The sequence below is a fragment of the Plecotus auritus genome, assembly GCF_963455305.1.
Source record: "Plecotus auritus genome assembly, chromosome: 2".
NCBI classification, from domain to species: domain Eukaryota; kingdom Metazoa; phylum Chordata; class Mammalia; order Chiroptera; family Vespertilionidae; genus Plecotus; species Plecotus auritus.
This window is the reverse complement of record NC_137771.1, coordinates 70,412,248-70,432,874: the sequence shown is the minus strand read 5'-3', so window position 1 is coordinate 70,432,874 and position 20,627 is coordinate 70,412,248. Positions and strand designations below refer to the sequence as shown.

The following is a 20,627-nucleotide window of genomic DNA, read 5'->3' as shown; positions in this document are numbered from 1 at the left end:
TGTGCATAGCTCCAGTTTGGGTCTAAAATATTTTTCACTTCTGTTGAAGAACAGGTCCCCTGAACATTCTGCAGAAACAGACTATCATCTTACTAAGCATCTTTCTGCTAAACCACAATGTCCACTGCTTACTGAGGCCACTATCACAAGTAGGTGGACTATTCATAACGATGGGATATGCTCCTACTTAGGGCATGGGCATAATATTAATTGCTTAAACATTTTTTAAAGCTTTGGCCAGTTTGGCTCAGTGGATGGAGCGTCAGCCTACAGACTAAAGCAGGGGTCCTCAAACTTTTTAAACAGGGGGCCAGTTCACTGTCCCTCAGACCGTTGGAAGGCCAGACTATAGTTTAAAAAAAAAAACTATGAACAAATTCCTATGCGCACTGCGGGCCCGGGACGAGTCGGCTGCTAAGCAGGACAGGCAGTGGCACCTGGCGGGCCGGATAAATGTCCTCGGCGGGCCACATGTGGCCAGCGGACCGTAGTTTGAGGACGCCTGGAAAGGGTCCCGGGTTTGATTCCAGCCAGGGGCACATGCCTGGATTGCCAGCTCAATCCCCAGTGGGGGGCGTGCAGGAGGCAGCCGATCAATGATTCTCTCTCATCATTGATGCTTCTATATCTCTCTCCCTTTCCCTTCCTCTCTGAAGTCAATAAAAAAGTATTTTAAAAAAATTTAAATCCTCACCCAAGGATATGCGTATTGATTCTTTTAGAGAGGGGAAAGGATGGATGGAGGGAGAGAGGGAGGGAGGGAGGGAAACATCAGTATGAGAGAGACATCAATTGGTTGCTTTCCATACATGCCCCAACCAGAGATCAAACCCTGACAGGGAACCGAACTGGCCATTTTTCAGTATGCGGGATAACACTCCAACCAACCGAGCCACACTAGTCAGGGCTCATTGCATTTTACTACAAAATTCAAAGGTAATTTGTGCAACTTACCTTCTTTATGAAGTAATTACAGTTGTTTTGTACATCTAGAGTGATATGAACTCAGTCTAAAACACTATATGCCGAGTAAAATAAAAATACTCCTATTACCTTATATGTATATATTATCTCATTGAACATCTGAACTCTAAGTGTAGTCATAAGCAGCAACATTAATCTAAAAAATAAAACTAGCTCTAGCCGGTTTGCTCAGTGGATAGAGCATCAACCTGCGGACTAAAGGGTCCTAGGTTCGATTCCAGTCAAGGGCCTGTACCTCGGTTGCTGGATCCTCCCTGGCCTGGGTTCTGGTTGGAATGCATGCAGGAGGCAACCAATCGATGTGTTTCTCTCACATTGATATTTCTCTCTGTCTTTCCCTCTCTCTTCCACTCTCTCTACAAAATCAATGGAAAAATATCCTCGGGTGACGATTACATTGCGGACAAGCTGCAGTACTCCCGGGACTGCACGTGCGAGGAGTTCTACCCCGAGTGCTCGGTGGAGTTCACTCTCCATGTGCGGTGCAATGAAGACCAGACTTGTCACATCACGTCTCGAGACCTCATCTCCAACAGCCCCCGGGTCATTCCAGTGACATCCCAGAACCGAGATAACGACCCTGACTACGTGGACCAGGACGACATCCTCATCATCAAGCTGCACAAGGGCCAGGAGCTGAGACTCTGCGCCTATGCCAAGAAGGGCTTTGGCAAGGAACATGCTAAGTGGAACCCAACTGCAGGGGTGGCTTTTGAATATGATCCTGACAATGCCCTGAGGCACACAGTGTACCCCAAGCCAGAGGAGTGGCCAAAGAGCGAGTACTCAGAGCTGGATGAAGGTGAGTCCCAGGCTCCGTACGACCCCAATGGCAAGCTGGAGAGGTTTTACTACAACGTGGAGTCCTGTGGCTCTCTGCGCCCTGAAACCATTGTCCTCTCAGCCCTCTCTGGGTTGAAGAAGAAGCTGAGTGATTTACAGACCCAGTTGAGCCACGAGATCCAGAGTGACGTCCTCACCATAAATTAGCCGCAGCTCATCCGCCTGAGCGGAAAAGGATCCGAGCAGCAGCTGAGACCCTCCTAGCTCCTGAAGTACCGACAGCTATACTTAACTTCTTAGCAAGCCATCAGCACCAACTGGAGAGGTAGCAGAGGGGAAGGGTGCCCCCCATCTTTGCTTAGTCCCAGGTAGATTACGGGGGTGCCCCTGGTATTTGAGGTAGGACAGTCCTTCACTGAGCATGCAGCATCCCTGGCCCTGCCTGCTGATGGCTAGTCTCCCCAGAACCCAAACCTCCCTTCCCCCTGGTCTGCTTGAGAGGTCGTACTGCTTCCCTGGTGAAAACCACTGAGCTAGACCCTCCTCTTTTGGTCATTTCAGCTCTTGACTTACTTTCTGTGTGGAAGTTAACATTTCAGAGTTGTACCATCGGTTTCCGCTGTTAGGATTGAGTGTTAGAAGTCTCATTCAGGTCGCCTACAAACCCAGCCCCTGCCATGGTCAGCCTACACTTCGCTCAAATTCCCAAATGTCTTTGGACCCTGGCTGCTCCTCCCGCCCCCACCCCCTGCCCCCCAAATAAACCATGTATTTCATTCTCTAAAAAAAAAAAAAAAAAAAAAAAAGCTTTAAAAAAATAAAAGTCATCTCTACTCACCATTTTGTTCAACATAAAGTGGTGGTTACAGTGCAAATTTTACAGCCAGAAAGGCCTAGGTTTGAAATCCAGCTCCATGCCAACCTCTTTGGATGATACACACTTAGAAAAGTGCCTGGCAGTATATGACCATTGTCAAGTTCATCATGTAATTCAGAAAATATGAGTGAGGCTTCTCTTCTAGGAAGCTTCTGGATTCTGAAAAACCCCATTTATTGTATGTTCTCTATATCTACTATTCATGGAAAGTGCCTAAAAGTACCTCACATAAAGCTTTCTGGGGTCTTCAATAATTTCTTAAGGCTGCAAAGACCCTGCCCTGGCCGGATAGCTCAGTTGGTTAGAACATTACTCCAATACACCAAGGTTGCGGGTTCAATCCCCAGTGAGCACACAGACCAGAAGTAACCAATGAATGCATAAATAAGTGGAACAACAAATTGATCTTTTTTCTTTCTCTCTCTCTCTCAAATCAATAACTAGAAATTAAAAAAAAAAAAGTGCAAAAGCCCTGAAATTTGGCCTAAAATTTGGCCAATGGCTTCTCTACACTGCAGCCAGAGTGATCCTTTGAAAACTCAAGTTAGATTATGAATCTCCCTTGTTCAGAACCCTCTAATGTAGTGGTTCTCAACCTTTCTAATGCCGCGACCCTTCAATACAGTTCCTCATGTTGTGGTGACCCCCAACCATAAAATTATTTTCGTTGCTACTTCATAACTGAATTTTGCTAGTTATGAATTGTAATGTAAATATCTGTGTTTTCCAATGGTCTTAGGCGACCCTGCTAGTGGTTCTCAACCTGTGGGTCATGACCCACAGGTTGAGAACCGCTGCTGTAGAACCTAAGACCATCGAAAAACACAGATATTTACATTACGGTTCATTAACAGTAGCAAAATTACAGTTATGAAGTAGCAACGAAAATAATTTTATGGTTGGGGGTCACCACAACATGAGGAACTGTATTGAAGGGTCGCGGCATTAGGAAGGTTGAGAACCACTGCTCTAATGGCTCCTCCTCTCTCAGAATAGAGGTGGACAAAACTCTTAATGAGCCTACAACACCCTGTCTAAATAACTCCTCCTCCTTGCTCAGAGCCCTCCCCCCACACTGGCCTTCTTGCTGTTCTTCCACCATGCCAGGGGCATGCCTTTTTCTTTGCTGTTCCCTCTGCCTGGCTCTCTCTTTCCTCAGATATAAATGGCTCCCTCTCCTCCTCCAGGCCTTTGCCTTATGAGCCATAGTTTTAATTGTTTCCCTCTCCAGATAGTTAAATATGTGCACATATTTTCCCTGTTTTCCTCCTTATCTTTGTCACCTGTCTGTTTACCCTACCCCTCTGTCACAGAGTAAGTCCCAGGGACAGCGGTTGGTTTCTAATCTCAAAGGACAGCCCCTATGGTGGTGTGCACTGCATCCTGTATGGTCTTGAATTAAAAACACATGCCTAATCTCAAAGGGTTATCTGGCGAAACCTTTAGGTAAAATCATACTTAATCCATGGCAGAGAGCAGGAACTCAATTGTAGCTTTAAAATCTGCCCGAGACCCAGCCTCAAAAAAAAATTTGTGGAAAGGCTGATGGCTTGATGACAGAAAATTCTTCTTTTTAAATCCTTATGCTACAGGTGAAACTTTTATCTCTTTTCAGAAGAGATGTACAACCATTCTCCATATTCCGTTGGAGATTCCTTCATACCCCTGAAAGTAATTATGAAATCTCTCCTTGTCATCATCTGAGCTGGAATGTGCCAATGCTTTTCATTTGTCCCACACAGATTCAACTTTTCAATGCTCTGATCCTCTTGGTGATGGTCTTCTCTCTCTCCCCCAAGGTTTTCATCTTCTTGTTAGCTATGTAGCCTTAAACTGTAAAAGTTAGTGTGGCATCAACAAATCCCTAGTGTCTGTTTTTCTTTTCTCACATTCCAGTGTACGCTTTTAAAATATACTAAAAGACTGCCTTACAAAAGAAAAACTGTCTCAAATCTGTTTGTATAACTTTCAACTTCCTCCAAGAAAGAAATCAGTGTTCCTGATACAATCCTTAAGTAATTGATTCTCATGAACCTTAATGACATTAACAACTGGAAAATTGGTTACCACCCACACAGTTGACCAGCTGTCAAACAACCAAATATTTTCTTTTGATGTCAAATCTAACATTTTTCTAACCAGTTTCTTTTCCTATGAAATGTTCTTACCAAGAGCAAATCTTTGAATTAGTCTACTAGAGAGCTTTTGCCTTACAGGAAATTTTTATAAAACTTGGATACATGCTAACAGCACTGCTGTCAATGTTGTTTTATAATGCAGGATCAGCGAGCTTGTTCTATACAGGGAGAGAGAGTAAATATTTAGGCCTTACAGGTCACATCTGGTCTATGTGGCATAGTCTTTTACAAATATTTCAAACCCTTCAAAAATTTTAAAGCCATTTTCAGCAAGTGGGCCATACAAAAACAGATTGCAGACCCAAACTACCTGGACCACATTTGGTCAATTCCTGTTGTAGTGGTTCTTGGAGGTCCAGTGGGGGTTACTCATCTCAAAAGGAATCGAGCTGTTGGCAGCCTCTGGGTCAAGGAAGTTCAAGGCATTTAGCTATTGAGATTCTTTGTGTATCTCTTCTAATCATGAATTTTTTGCTGATTTATGGCTATTTGAGTACTTGAGTGTCAAAGTCTAATGGCCATCTGACAGGACTCTTGTTCTGGGAGGCTTAAGATCACTTACCATCGAAGTTGAGAGCTTGGAGAGCAGATTGGGCCCTAAAATTGAATAAACTTGGGGTTGGAGTTAAAACAGAACTCCTTTCCAGGAGGAGATTAAAGAGATATTTTGATAATTGCGTGACATAAGGGACGCTCAGAAAGGAAAGTCAAGCGCAGAATCCAAAGTTTCTGTCCCATGTCTTATGTTTGAGAACTTCCATGGCCAGTGTTTTGTATTTGACACATTCCGTGCAAAATGTCTGCTATATTACTAAGAAACAACCAAAGCCCTTAAAAGGAAAGTTAGGAATGAGAAAGTATGCATTGTTAAGAAAAAAAGGATCTAAATCTTGGAAATGAGGCAAAGGGAGGGCAGACTATTCTTTCATTGTAATACTGAAAAACTGTTTAGGGAAATATAACTTTCTTTGACTTGTTAATTACTACTGATTAAAGTTCAGAGTTGTAGATTTTTGTCCAGTAAGAAAACCCAAAACATTATGTTTTTTATTGTCCTGAAGGACATTGCCTTGTTTTGTATCTAAGCTCCCAATATTATTCTAAGTCTTTTTTCCCCCAAAATAATTCCTGAATGCTCTTTGAATCCACTCTGGCATTCTGCCAGCTCCTTCATCAAGGAGTTGAGTAAGTCTTTGACATGTTCATTTTATATTTAAGAGTAATGCTTAACTTTCTGAAAATTATCCTTTTATAGCACTCACAAAAGTCTCGTTATTTTTGTGTTTTGCTTGCATTGAGTTTGTGTATATATTTGTATTTGCATTACCCCAACAGTTAAAATAGTGTGTAGGAATTGGTTCAGAGGTTTTCTATTTGCCTGTGTCTGACAGCGGTTATTTATAGTGTTGTGCTTTTGTGGTCAGTGAGTTCTTGGGGCACCTACTAGACCTACAGCTTCCTATTGGCTTAGAACACCTTTAAGAATGAAGGCTAAGTGGTCACAGGAATTTGTCCCTACTGTGCTAGGAGAACACCTCCTTAAACAAATAGGCCTGGGTGTGAAAAGAAAAAGAGTTAAGGGAAATTTCTGCCAGGACTTGGTCTGACAGTGAGTGAAAAGAATAGTTCTAAATAGACCAAAACAGATAGAGATCTACAATTTATCAAGATAATCCCTCCATCACCATCCCAGGCAACAGAACAGTGAGAGATTGTTAACCAATTAAAAGTGTTTTACTTTTAAAGTTGCCTTTGCCTCTTTTCAGAGAGAAATTAACAAGACTCTAAATCCTCAAATAAATGAGGTCACATATTCCAGGCAGAAGCTAATAAACACAAATATCTAGAATAAAGGAATATGAAAAATAGTTATTGCCCCAGTGCTCTAACAAAAAGAGGGAGGAAATTTCACAAAAGGGAAATTTAAACTTAATGGGTGGTAGTCAGATCATTAAGGATAAGGAACCAAAAAATTGCTATCTGGTCAGCCTTCATCTGCCCTTCCTAGAGTTCTTAACCAGAACTTTTAATCCAAAGTAACTTAATAGTGCTTTGATAGTACTTTGCAAACTACGGTTGAATTATATAAAATTCAATGTTCAATTGATATTTCTGATAATGAGGAATACTTGGACAAATTAAACTATTTTGTTCAATGTCTTAGCCTTGACTTTATTCCAGTCGTGGAGATGATACAAAATTATACCTCATTTACATCAAAATGATAAACACATAGATACCATATGATCCAGCAATTTCACATCTATACATATTTACCCCCAAAAAATGAAAAAAATATATACACACAAAAACTTGTATCTGAATATTATTAGGGGCACTATTCCTCATAGCTCCAAAGTGGAAACAACCTAAGTGTCCACCAATTGATGAATGGATACAGAAAACATGGTATATCCATATAATGGAATATTATCTAGCAGTGAAAAGGAATAGCACATTGATACATGGTATAACTTGATACATGGATGAACTTTGAATATGTGTTAAGTGAAAGAAGCAAGTTACAAAAATCACATATTGTATGATACCATTATGTGAAATGTCCAGAATAGACAATCTATAGATTCAGAATATAGATTAGGGGCTGTCCAAAGTTTGAGCAAACTGGGGGTATGGTGAAGAGTGACAGCTATGGGTACAGCCTTCTTTTTAAGGCGATAAAAATGTTTCAAAATTGGATTATGGTAATGATTACACAATTCTGTAATTACACTAAAAAGCATTTAATTGTATACTTTAAACAAATCAGTGTTATAGTATGTAAATTATATCTCAATAAAGCTGTTCATGCAAGACTAATCTGTTCTCTAATAGAATGCCTATTTAATGGGAAGTTACTAAATTCCTTATATTTGTCTAAGTCAGATCATTACTTACACTAAAAATTTAAGTCTCTGTAGATATGTTGAACAACACTGAATTATAACTAGTTATAACTGGCCTGTTTCTTTAATGGTTGTAAATTTTAGGCATTGCTGCAGTAATGTGAAACCATAAATGTCATAGCTATCTGATAAGTTTTTAATATGAACTGTGATACATTATTTTTAAGTGGTAATGTGAATTGTAATTCAAAATAATTAATTTTAAGACCTGGGACTAACATTAAAACTAAGCAATTATGAGTAATCTTTGGCTAAATACGACCAAGTGATAGTTTAAAGCTATGTATCATATCTCTATACATAATTTATTCTTTTTAATACTCAAATAATAAGACTAATTATTGTCACATCTGGGACAATATTAAAATTAAGTAATTATGAATAATCTTTGGCAAAATAATATCATGAGTTAAAGCTATGTATCATTTCTTCATACATAAATATATTCTTCATAGCACTCAAATATTAAGACTATAATCATTATTTTATAACATACTTTATAAAATTAATGTTACCTTAAAAACTAAACTTTAACACTATTGTCACCCACCATTTTTAGCTTATGTGATTTATATGGTAAGTAACATATACTGAGATAAAATTAAAACTTAAAGCAGCTTATTAGAATAGATAACTGGTAACTCAAAAATAAAAGTTATTTTTGAGATGACCTTTTCTCAGTATGAGGCTATAAAATTATTTACCAGATGACACCCAAATATTCTACCCAGATGACAAAAGTTATTTTTTCCTCACCCAATCCAAACGCGTTCTTTCAGAAGGGACAATTAGCGTCCTTGTTTTTGTGCTACTTTTTGATATTTCAAATTTATACATAACTGAAAGCAAAAAACAACAACAACACATAAAAAACAGAATGAGATTCTTGGCCTCTAGAGAAATTAAAATTCTGATATTTCATCTGATTTAGCTGTTACTAGTTACTATTTCAGCCACCAATATGACCTTTTCTTATTACTGGGCATCTACATTGCTATGCAGCAATATTTTAAAATGTTGCTTTATGTTCCAGATTTGAAGCAATAACAAAAGGAGCAGTTTTTTAATATTCAAAGCATGTTTAATACACACTAGATAGCCTCTAGGTAGCATCATATGCCTGCTCCCCCTACTATAAGCCAGGATGTGGCACTATCAAGTAAAAGGGATGCTGGAAATAGTTTTAATTGACTTGCTCCTAATTCCTTAATTAGATCAACAGTAGGCTGTTCTGTTTATTGCAATCCATTTATGGGGAAATATGTCAAGTTAAAAAAGTTAACAGGTAAAATGTTATTTATGTGATTATATTATTAGATACCTTTCTAAGAGAAGTAAAATCATCTTTGCATTTGTGTACCAGGGCAGACTGAAATAGACATACTTCTAAGATTTTGCTCGTAAATTTTAAGTAGCTGCATGCCAGTCAAAGATGAGGGTGACACTTATTTTCAGTGGTTGCTTTGTAGATTCCTTAGGATGTGTGGTATGTGTCGTTGTGTTGGCTCCGACTCCCAGTGACTCAATCAATGAATGATGTCCACAAAGTCCTGTCCTCAACAGCCCTGCTCAGCTCCTGCAGACAAATGCTTACAGCTTCTTTTATGGAGTCAATCCATCTCCTATTTGGGTTTCCTCTTTTCCTGTTGCCTTCTATTTTCCCCAGCATTATTGCTTTTTCTAAAGAACGCTGCCTTCTCATAATGTGCCCTAAGCAGGACAGCTTCAGTTTTGTCATTTTTGCCTCCAGTGAAGTTTCAGGCTTAATTTACTCTGGGACGCACTTGTTTGTTTTCCTGGTGGTCAATGGTTGAGGTCTCTTTCAACACCATATTTCAAATGAATCAGTTTATTTTTCCTGTCAGCCTTCTTCACTGTCCTTAGGATGAGGAATCCTAATTTCTAATCATAAGTTTGTAAAAAGAGATTTTTTACTTCTTCCTTTCCAACATTTATGACTTTATTATTATTACTAGAGGTCTGGTGCACGAAATTCCTGCAGGCGATCAGGGCCCATCTGTGAGGTGACCAGTGGGTTGATCAGGGCCCCTGCTCGCACCCACCTTGGCTGGCCTGGCGTCGCCCGCCCACTCACCAGCGCCGCCTGCCACCGCCAGTCAGGGCCTGCGGGCTGGGGGCAACTCCTGAGTTGAATGTCTGCTCCCTGGTGGTCAGTGCGCGTCATAGTAACCGGTCATTCTGCCAGTTGTTCCACCATTCAGTCAATTTGCATATTAGAGTTTTATATAGAGTTTTTCATCCTTACTGCACTGGCTAGCCTCCTGTAGAATGTTTATTGGGGATAAGACTTGTCCATGGAAACCAGCTAAAGAGCTACCCAGTTAGCTGTCAACAGTTAGTCGAGTTTAACTGTTGACCTTGAACCCACATTTTTTATCTAGTCTAATAATACCTAACTATTCACTACTCTAATAAAATGCTCCTAGAAAGAATGAATTTTTGAACTGACCTATGAGAAACCTTTCTCTTTTATGTAAGGCTGAAATAAAACTTTAACATATGCTCTCCCAAAGTTTTTTCTAACAGTCAATTCAGTCTACTAGTTTTTACCACCATCTCCTTAGGAATAATTTTACTTTTGCCTTCATGGCATATAGTTAGCCTTTCTCTATCTTGTGTTTCATTCATTTATTCATTAAATAAATATTCACTGAGTCTTTGTTACATACTACGTATTAGTATAAATATTAGTGATACAGAAATGAATATAACAACACAAACAAAAATCTAATGTTTGTATGGTTGGTTTACTCATTTTTCTTTAAGATATAACCCTCTACTTTCCTTAAATGAATTTCACTGCTTAGTTTTTACTTTCCTTTATTTCATTTCATTTCATTTTGCCAAGCTCATTTCTAATTCTTGCTTCAAGACCATGCTGCTCTCTCCACCATGGAGCCAGGCATAGAAATACCAGATACATGTTTTCTATTCTGCCACCAGGATACTTAGATAACATGCTGAAAACTCAACTCAGATCCAAACCCTACACACACTTCCAGTTGCTAGTTCCTCAACTTTAACTACTTTCTGGTTATAGGGATCCACATAATTGTGCATTAACTAGAAAGTTGTGTGTGTAAGACAGTATTCCCTAACTTTGTTGATAAGAACATTAAGGATAACGACCTTGCTAATGTCAAGGGAGATAATACAAATTAGCCTAATAGTGTTTTCCTAATGAAACTAACCTCATATTTTTTAAAAAATACAAGATGTTATTAGCTAAATAATTTTCTATAGTATTTTTCCACAAGTGGGATTTATAGGTTATATTTTTCCCATTTTTTCAAAAAGATATTTGAGCCCGTTTCTAATTTTCATCAATCTCTAAAATATTTGAAAGAGACTATTTAGTAATTTTTATTGATTTTACAAGTTCTTCATATACATAAGGAGAGCTCAAAGGACCCATGAGTTTTCATATATTTAGCTTACTTAGTGACTTTTCCCTAGGGTTTATTTTGATGTTCTGACTTCATCTTTCATATAATACTTGTTCCTCATTTCCAATCACATATAGAAATATTTTTTGGTAATCCTCACCTGAGGATATTTTTTCCGCTGATTTTTTGAGAGAGTGGAGGAAGAGGAGAGAGGTGGGGGAGAGGGGAGAGGGGGGAGAGAGAGAGAGAGAGAGAGAGAGAGAGAGAGAGAGAGAGAGAGAGAGAGAAACATTAATGTGAGAGAGACACATTGATTCCTGCATGCATGCCCTGACCAGGGATGGGAATCAAGCCTGAAGCTCAGGTGTTTGCCCTTGACCAGGAATCAAACTCACGACACTTCTGGCAAGGGCCAGCGCTCTAACCACTGAGAACACTGGCCAGGGCTAGAAATATTTTTGTGTACATATTTCATAACTCTATTGAGAAGGATAACTTCTAAATTACACTATCAAATTTCATTACCAGAATTAAAAATAATAGAAATGGAAAAGGATACAATCCAAGATGGTACGTTAGAAACATTACTGTAAAATATATCATTAATACTTGATCCAGGACTATTTCTTGAGTAGCAATGTCCCAGGCACCACGCAGGGGCTGTAGATACAGACGTAAATAAAACAGATATGGCCTATATGACCTCTGCCCTCATGGATGTTCACTGCAACTCTAAAAATCAAACAGACAAAAGTGCTGAAAAACAAAGATACTTCTGAAGTTTGGGGGTAAAGGAAAGGGAAAAGATCAATTTGATTAAGATAAAACCTGGAGGATAAGAAGATGACTTGTTTTGGGTTAAGGGCGGAAGCAAGAGCCAATAGGTTCCAAACGCTGAAAGAAACCAGTGGAAACCAAGCTCCCCCAACCCTACAGCACCCAGATTAGACACCAGAAGCCCAGGCTTATGCTCCCCAGGGAACGGAAGCATGAACTGAAAATGAGAAAGCTAAGAACGACTTCTCCAAATATCTACTTGCTGCAAGCTGAAGTCCCTTTGATAGGAAACATAGTGTTTCATGTTTATAAATAAGTAGCTTAAAATACAAATGCTCTAATAAGGACAAACTCATTTATATTTATATAATTGACCAGTCACATGAATGGCTAATATCAGAGTCTTCCCAGCATAACAAAAGTAAATAAAGGATGTTGAGCATTTAAAGTTTGGGAAAAGCTTTTCCATCCTGGAAAAATAAGAATGTGGGTAGAGGAGGCTTGGGAAGATAACTTTGTGAATTTAATAATTTTGCCAAGGTGCAATCTGGACAACAAAAAGCCTTATATTTTTTACATAGGTATTTCAGTTTAAAAGCCAATAAATAGTGCATGCTTTTTTATAAGGCAAAGAAAAAGCAATCTAATTCCAGAGAATGTGTTCATTAATGTATCAAATGCATTCATACAAACATATATTTATATATATGCGTGTGTGTGTGTGTGTATTCTATTCTTCATGTATTTTAGTTCCATATGGCTCTTGCGTGAGTTTCTAACATAATACAGAATCATGCCACATCATGTATTCTCAATAGGGGTGCGACCTTGCCCGTGTTGAAAATTGGTTCTGGGGAGCAGGGTAAAAAAGTCTTAAATAATGTTTTGTAGCCACATTACATAAGCAGATATACAGTGTACCTATGATATTATAATTTATCTGAAATAGGCTTGGGGAGGGAGAGTAATAATGAAAGAAAAGGTTGAGGAACACTTTTCTATGAGCGTCATTACATTTTCTCTAAGTCTGCAAGCCCTTGGGGTAGTTGTTTTGGTTTAGCCCCACGAACTTTCCTCTTGGCTCTACCTTCCCACCCTTCTTCAGTATGGGAACAGCTTTGCTTCTTCTGAGTCCTCAGAGGGGTTCTTTAAAGAACAGAGAGTTCTCCTGGATTCCTTTGATTCCAAATACTTCAGTCATCTGAACCCCTTCAGTTACTTCCCTAAGCTTTCAAACATTTTGCTTAAAATTAATTTTTGAATTTTTTCAATTCTCCCTTTTCTTTTCTGAACTCTATTCAGTTTCTGAACCCATATTATCATTTCTCTACCAACTGCCATTCATAGTTAGATACACTGTAGACTACAGAACCGTATTTTTTATTTATTTATTTATTTATTTATTTATTTATTTATTTATTTATTTATATTTTTTATTTCAGAGAGGACAGGAGAGGGAGAGAGAGATAGAAACATCAATGATGAGAGAGAATCATTGATTGGCTGCCTCCTGCATGCCCCGCACTGGGGACTGAGCCCGCAACTCAGGCATGTGCCCTTGACTGGAATCAAACCCAGGACCCTTCAGTCCACAGGGCTGACGCTCTAGCCAATGAGCCAAACCAGCTAGGGCCAGAACCGTATTTTAAAAGGACACCCATCCAACACCAAAAAGTGATCTTAAATTCACTCCTAAAATTTATGACAGTGTGTTATACTTCTATGTAGATAGCCTGGGTTATTTTTTTGTTTCATGCCTGATATTAGGAAAGAGTTCAGTTATTCTTTTCCTTTTTAATGCTTAGAAATATTTCAATGTTTTTACCAAACTATTTTAAGCAAAGTTCTGAAATTACCCTCTTGCCCTTCTGTGCCAGCCCTGGAATCAATGGGAGTATATTCATGTACTAGAAGTTCAAGGCCACACTAGTTTCTCTTGCTCACCTTGACCCCGCAGTCTCTTTCCTAATTCTATAGTCCAGCATTGAGCGATATCTAGCAGGCCTTAGTCATATGTTAGTATAGTCATGCTTCGCTGCTTTTACCTCTTCCTTTTTATTTTTTCTACCTCTCATATTTGTGGTGAGATTGTCTGGGTCTTTGCGCTAATTATCTCATGAAGGTCACTTCTGGTGGTAGCCAATACACTGCCGAGATGAGTCTTATTTCCAAGCTAAGGGGTTTGAAATCCTCCTCGCTTATTATCTCAACCTTCTCTCTAAGGCAAGTGTTCCTTTCCCTCAGATAAATCCGATTCCTAATGAAAGAAATCCATCTGGACTGTTACCCCATCTAAAATGCCAAACTACTCAAACACTGTGGGCATGCTCAATATCCCTGCAACTCAGGAGTTTATCATACCACCACACAGGAGCAATTTATTAATGAAAATGCACTATCTTACATGGTACCCAGTGGCCAAGGCTTTGTTTAAGAACTATGCCTTTCCAGTAAATGGAATGCCAGTTAAATTGGTGGAGAAGGCTGGGATGAACAAGTCTCAAAATAAAGAGGAAGGTGCTACTAACAATCACGTAAGAGAGACACATAATTTGGGTGTCTTTCCTAATTACTATAAGAATCTATGTCAGAATTTCTGATTCATCTTTCATTCAGGAAATAAAAAACATGTAAGCTTTATATAAAGCAAATGTTGTCAAGACACAGAAAAATGGCCTGTCCGGTGTGGCTCAGTGGTTGACCCATGAACTGGTCAAGGTTTATACCGGGTTGCAGGCTAGGTCCCCAGTAGGGGGTGAGCAGAAAGCAGCCGATGGATGATTCTCTCTCTCATAATTGTGTTGTTGTTAATCGTCACCCAAGGATAATTTTTCCATTGATTTTTAGGGAGAGAGGAAGGAGGGGGAGAAACACACAAAGAGAAACATTGATGTGAGAGAGACACATCAATTGGTTGCCTCCCACACATGCCCTGACCAAGGCTGGGCTGCAATGGAGGTACCTGCCCTTGACTAGAATCAAACCTGGGACCCTTCAGTCTGTGGGCTGATGCTCTATCCACTGAGCCAAATCAGCTACGGATCTCTCTTATCATTGATGTTTCTCTCTCTCTCCTTACCCCTTCCTCTCTCTGAAATCAATAAAAAAATTTAATAAGAAATAGAAAGCCAAAACCGGTTTGGCTCAGTGGATAGAGCGTCCGCCTGCGGACTGAAGGGTCCTGGGTTCGATTCCGGTCAAGGGCATGTATCTTGGTTGCGGGCACATCCCCAGTAGGAGGTGTGCAGGAGGCAGCTGATCGATGTTTCTCTCTCATCGATGTTTCTAGCTCTCTATCCCTCTCCCTTCCTCTCTGTAAAATATCAATAAAATATATTAAAAAAATAATAATAATAAAAGAAATAGAAAAACATCCCTGCCTTCAGAGAGATTACAGTCTTTCATAGGATATTACTTGGACAAATAACTAAGAAAGTAAAAATAATATTGTTTACAGCATTAGAGGTACATGTCTGAACTATAAGTGAATGGACAAAAGATTTAAAATACAAGGTTCATGAGCTCAGCTAGATGTAGCATTCAGGCTGAGCCTTGAAGGAGATGCAGAATTTTAGTAGGTAGAGGCTCAGTGAAGGTAAGGTGTGTGGTGGGGAGATCCTGGGTTTGTCATGGTGCCTTCTGTGAGTGATAAGCAAGGCTGAGAAATCAGGAGAGGCAGAAAACAGGAAAGTGTTTTTGCCAAAAAATACATTCCAACCAAAATGTGGCTGGTAAAGTTTTAAAAAATGTGCAGAGTGGAACAAAGGAAAAACTATGTGAGGTGAGTAAATACGTGTAAGTCAGGACTACAAAAAAAGGATGTGACTCAAAAGTTGAAGATGCTAAAAACTGGATTAGAATTTTGTGTAGCCATATGAAAAATGAATCACGGACAGCAGTGACTAATCACTATGTACATGCAAAACATACAAAAAGTGAAATACAGCAGAAATTTCAATTAGTGCTAGCCAGGATACAGAGTATTCATCCATCCCATTTACTAAGCACCTACTAGGTGACAGCAGCTGCCCTTTGTATGTATTGCTACATCTAATTGGAACAATGATCCCTCCAGGTAGGCTTTATGAACTCCATTACATACAAGGAAACCAGCTCAGAGAAACTGAATAATATGAATCAGTTGGCATTCCTACTGTGTAGAGCCAGAATTTGATACAGCTTTTCCTATCTTTTAAAAAATATATATCTTTGTTGATTTCAGACAGAAAGGGAGAAGGAGAGAGAGATAGAAATATCAATGATGAGAGAGAATAATCGATCAACTGCCTCCTGCATGCGCCCCTTCCCCACCCCCACCCCCCCCATTGGGGATCTAGCCTGCAACTCGAGCATGTGCCCTGACCAAGAATCGAACTGTGACCTCCTGGTTCATAGATCAACACTCAACCACACTGGCCAGGCTCAGCTTTTCCTATATTGAGGCTAGGCTCTTTACCCCATGCCAATCTAGGATAATTTGTATTTTAAGATAAATTACGTGAATTCAAAGATGCCTCTACAGTGATTTTTACCCTTGTTGGCTGCAATATGCTTTCTTAAGCGATAGAGGGCTGGAGATACAGCCAGTCTTTGGAAGTGTGATATATGTAGCCCATGGCCACCATCATTTCGTGAATGAGAAGAGCTGATGAGCGGAAGTGAAATGTCCATTAGGTTGAGCTCTTAATTAGTCATTTAATAGAGATCAGTGGCAAAAACAGGAGTTTGGGAAACACATGGCCCTGATTCCAAATTTCAATTCTGCTATATACTAGTTACATGAAAAACCCTGGTTAGGTGACTTTACTTCCTTGACCTCAGTTTTTTTCATACAGTCACAATACATTTATGTAGGGAAAAACAGAGGGAGCTTTGGATGATGGAAAAGTCCATTATTACGGCTGAAAGGGCTTGGCCTTATTCAGGCATTAATGGTCTTGGGCAAGTCACAAACTCTAAGCCTCTTTCTTCTGTGAAATGTGGATGGCATCATTTACCTAAAGCAGGGGTCCTCAAACTACGGCCCGCGGGCCACATGCGGCCCGCCGAGGACATTTATCTGGCCCGCTGGGTGCCGCTGCCTGTCCTGCTTAGCAGCTGACTCGTCCCGGGCCCTCAGTGCACATAGGAATTTGTTCATAGTTTTTTTTTTTTTAAACTATAGTCCGGCCCTCCAACGGTCTGAGGGACAGTGAACTGGCCCCCTGTTTAAAAAGTTTGAGGACCCCTGACCTAAAGGGTTTGCTGTAAGAGTCTGAGATAATGTATGTCAGGTACTTAGAGCAGCTGACTATATTACAGTACTATATGACATCATTAACACAATGTTTGGCAAAATACTTATAAGTTTCCACCCCCTTTATTTTAACTTGGGCTTCATTATAATGCTACTAGTGGCCCGGTGCATGAATTCATGCACATTGAAAGGAAATTAATTAGAAGAAATACTTTAATATCATTATTCACCCTTTATAATAGAAGTGTCAACCAAATTCACAATCGACAATGACAGATGGAAACATACAGGTGCAACTGGCACCAGCGAGAGCTTTATATGTATCACACATGCGCAAGTCAACTTAGCCTTTTATAGATATAGAATAAACTTGCTTAATTAGACTTGCTTTCCAATTTAGCTTAACTTTTTCCAGCCCAGTGAAGCACCCCAACTTCTCTTTCAGGTAACTGTCAGCAACACAGCAGTAAATATCAACACGAAGTAATTATTGTAGATCACGCAGGGAGAACAAAGGGTAAAATATTTAACTGCAGCAGTGTTTGATTATATTCTGCGCAGTGAGAAAACCTGAAGTCATTTTCAAGGCCCACCATTTCTTTCTTCTTTTCAGTCAGGTCAAGTTTCTAAGCTTTCTAAATCTCCATTTTCCTGCTAATGAATATAAAATAGGATTCCACTGAGTCTCCTACCTACCTACTCCAGGACTTCTGTGAGGAGATGAGGCATGGGAAAATGCTTCACAGACATTTGGTTAAAGTGTAAAATGTTTCCACCTGGCTATGAAGCAAGTCCTGTTCCTGGGCTGAAGAAACTGCAAGGAGGCTAGTCTCTAGGGATAGGAAGCTGGGCGTTGCTACATGATGTCATTACCCGGACTGTTGGACACTTAGCATATTAGCCTTTTATATATATAGATTGGTAAGTATAACTGAAAAATACTACAGACTATTAAAAATCATAACAACAATTTGGTAAAAACTGGATACCGTAGAACTTAAAATATTGCTAACTTTGTATTCTTTTTAAACGATAAACTGATAAGCTTCATTTAAGTGGGAAATGATTCATTCTTTTCTCTTACAGACTCTTACATTTTTTTTTCACTAAAAGCATTCCCTTCTAAAAACACATTAAGTAAATTGAAGGGCTTAGTTGATCTGAGAAATAAGAAATTAGTACCATTAACAAAGGCTTGGATAACTCTATTAATAAGGAAACTGTTAAACATGCTGATATGATTGTTGTGTTAGTGGGCCCTACCTGTGGTCAACATCTCTTCTGTGAACCTTAAAAAATATCCATCCTTGCAGCTACTTCCCACCTTCTCAAAAGCAAACAAACAACCTATCCTAGAGAGTGTTTTAAGTTAATGACTCCAAAGTAAAGCAAATCAGGGTTACACCCTTGCCCTTCCCTATTTAACCAAGTCACAGAAATGCAAACATCACAGATTCGTTGTATACATCTGTTATCTATGTCTATACAGCCAACACAAGGCTTATGAATCTGAGCAAATTTTGTGAAGTTCAGCTTTCATTTTGGTTTTACACAAATCATTTTAAAAAGGTAGAGAATGTATACACCTATAGAGCTCATTGATCCTGGCGATTTCAGTGTTGTGGCCACCAAAAGGGTCACCACCACGCTTCCTCCTCTAGCATCTGGATGGCGTTTTGAATGACTTGTCTATGAAGCCGCATGCATGCTACAGCATACCAGTCCCGAATGTGCTTAAGGCTACATTTCCTACATTACCGGGGGCTTGTGAGAAGTGTGTGTGTCTAACATAGGGCTGCCATTTTCTTTACCTATTCCTCCCCCATCAGGCTTCGTTAAATGGGGTCATTCAAGCCTCCCTCTGCCCAATGCCAGCACTCTCATAGATTATTTTTTACTTTAAGGGAACTAGGGACTTGAAAGTGTCTCCTAACTGGTTTGCTGGGAGTTTTAAATGCGCTAAAAGAATTTGAAACCAAGTTTGGCCCTAACAGTGAACTATTCGTCCTCGGATGTGGGCTGGGTGTCTATGATCGGAAGGAACTGGGATCTGATGTACAGCGGCCGGCGGGGGGTGGGGGAGGGAAGAACTGGCTGGGGAGAAAAGAAAAAAATTAGCATCTACAGAGCACATCCTACGGTTCCTGAGTGGCTCACTCCATCCCTAACTACCTCGTTTCTGGGAACCAGCGGGAAAGGGGAAGACCAATGAGCATGAGTTTGGGTTCAAGGCAGCCGTCCTGGCCTCAAACGCGGGCCTAGACAGACACCTGGCTTGTGGGGCCCACGGGCCCCGGCTCAGTCCTCTCTCCCCTCGGGTCCTGCAAGGGGGCGGCGTCACGCTCTCGGCCCCTTCGGAGACCTTCACGTTCCTCTGCGCCCAAAGTGTTAACTTCAGGGGCGCGGGGGTGGCAAGGGGACAGCAGACCAGAAGGGACAGGCCCTGGAGTCTCCGGGATTTTTAAGGTAGCAAAGAACCACGACCGCCCCCGGCCGTGGCCCCGTTTCCTCCTGTCCTCCCCCATCCCCCAAGTCCGCAGAACCTGCCGCGGCCGCGCCGCGCTTGGCGCCAGGCTGGGGACCCGCGCCCGGAAGCCTGGGATGGGTGGGGTAGGCTAGGCTGGCGGGTCCCTGAGCCCCAGCAGCGTAGGGCTCCAGGGACCACACAGGGGCAAGCGACCGCGCTCTGCCTGCCCCGGAGCCGGGAGCTGGGAGCAGGCAGGGAGCAAGGCGGGTGAGTGCTGGCGCCAGCGCACCTAGCGGACCCAGCCGCGGTCCTCTGCGGCCGCCCCTCTCCATCCTCCGAGTCCCCGCCCTTACCTCCGCGCGTGAGGGTGCCGGTGCGGAGGGTGCTGGGGAGCCGCGAGGTGTCTCCGGGCCGGGCTCAGCGGCGGCCAGCGACGGCGGGGTCGCCCACGAGGCCGCTGCTCATGGCTTGTCGCGCCCGGAGCACTGCGGCCGCGGCCACGGCGGCGCCTTCCTCCTCGTCCTCTTCGCGGGCTCCGAGCCGGGACGCAGCTAACGCCCCTGCCCCGCAGTCCTCCTCCTCCCGCCTCCCCGCCTCCTCGGCGCGGACCGAGCCGCCTCCAGCGCCGCCCCGCGCGCAGCCGGGCCAGCGGCAGCCAGCGCCGCCCAGCGCCCGGCCCCGGGGTCGCTGCCGCCGCCGCCTGCCGCCCCCCCCCCCCCGCCCCCGCGGTCCCAGCCCCCCTGTGACGCAGGCCGCCGTGCCCGCCCGGGAACTTCCTCCCCTGCGGAGACCACCCCGCGCCCGCGGCCGGCCAGGGAGGGCTGCCCACCGCTGCTGGCACCTTCTTCAGGCTGTGGGGAAACCCTCCCGCCGCTCCCAGCCCGGCCGCGCGGGCCCCTGATCCGCCCACCTGGCGGCTCTGCCCCAGGAATCGGCTGGGCTAGCGACTCCCCCCTTCTCCCCAATCCCTAACAATGCGCGGAAACCCCCAGCCTTCTCTGCGCGCAGCCTCCGCTCCACACCGCAGCTCCTCCCCGGGTAAGTTAGAGGTG

At 41.8% G+C, this 20,627-nt stretch overlaps 2 protein-coding genes across 2 annotated transcripts in view; one reads left to right on the top strand and one right to left on the bottom strand.

Annotated features, from left to right (window-relative positions):
- LRRC8C (leucine rich repeat containing 8 VRAC subunit C) overlaps positions 1-20,159 on the bottom strand; it is an 85,714-nt gene extending 65,555 nt beyond the window's left edge. The window contains exon 1 of the mRNA XM_080657579.1: positions 19,929-20,159. The gene's annotated coding sequence lies outside the window, so the exon portion shown is untranslated. The remainder of the gene's footprint in view (positions 1-19,928) is intronic.
- LOC308241099 (DNA-directed RNA polymerase II subunit RPB3-like) lies at positions 865-1,974 on the top strand (the record flags this gene model as incomplete). The annotated part of the gene is made up of 2 exons (XM_080654651.1): positions 865-936; positions 1,393-1,974. 2 exons carry the CDS (start codon positions 865-867, stop codon positions 1,972-1,974), a joined length of 654 nt encoding a protein of 217 aa, XP_080510777.1.
- Positions 20,160-20,627: the final 468 nt, after the last annotated feature.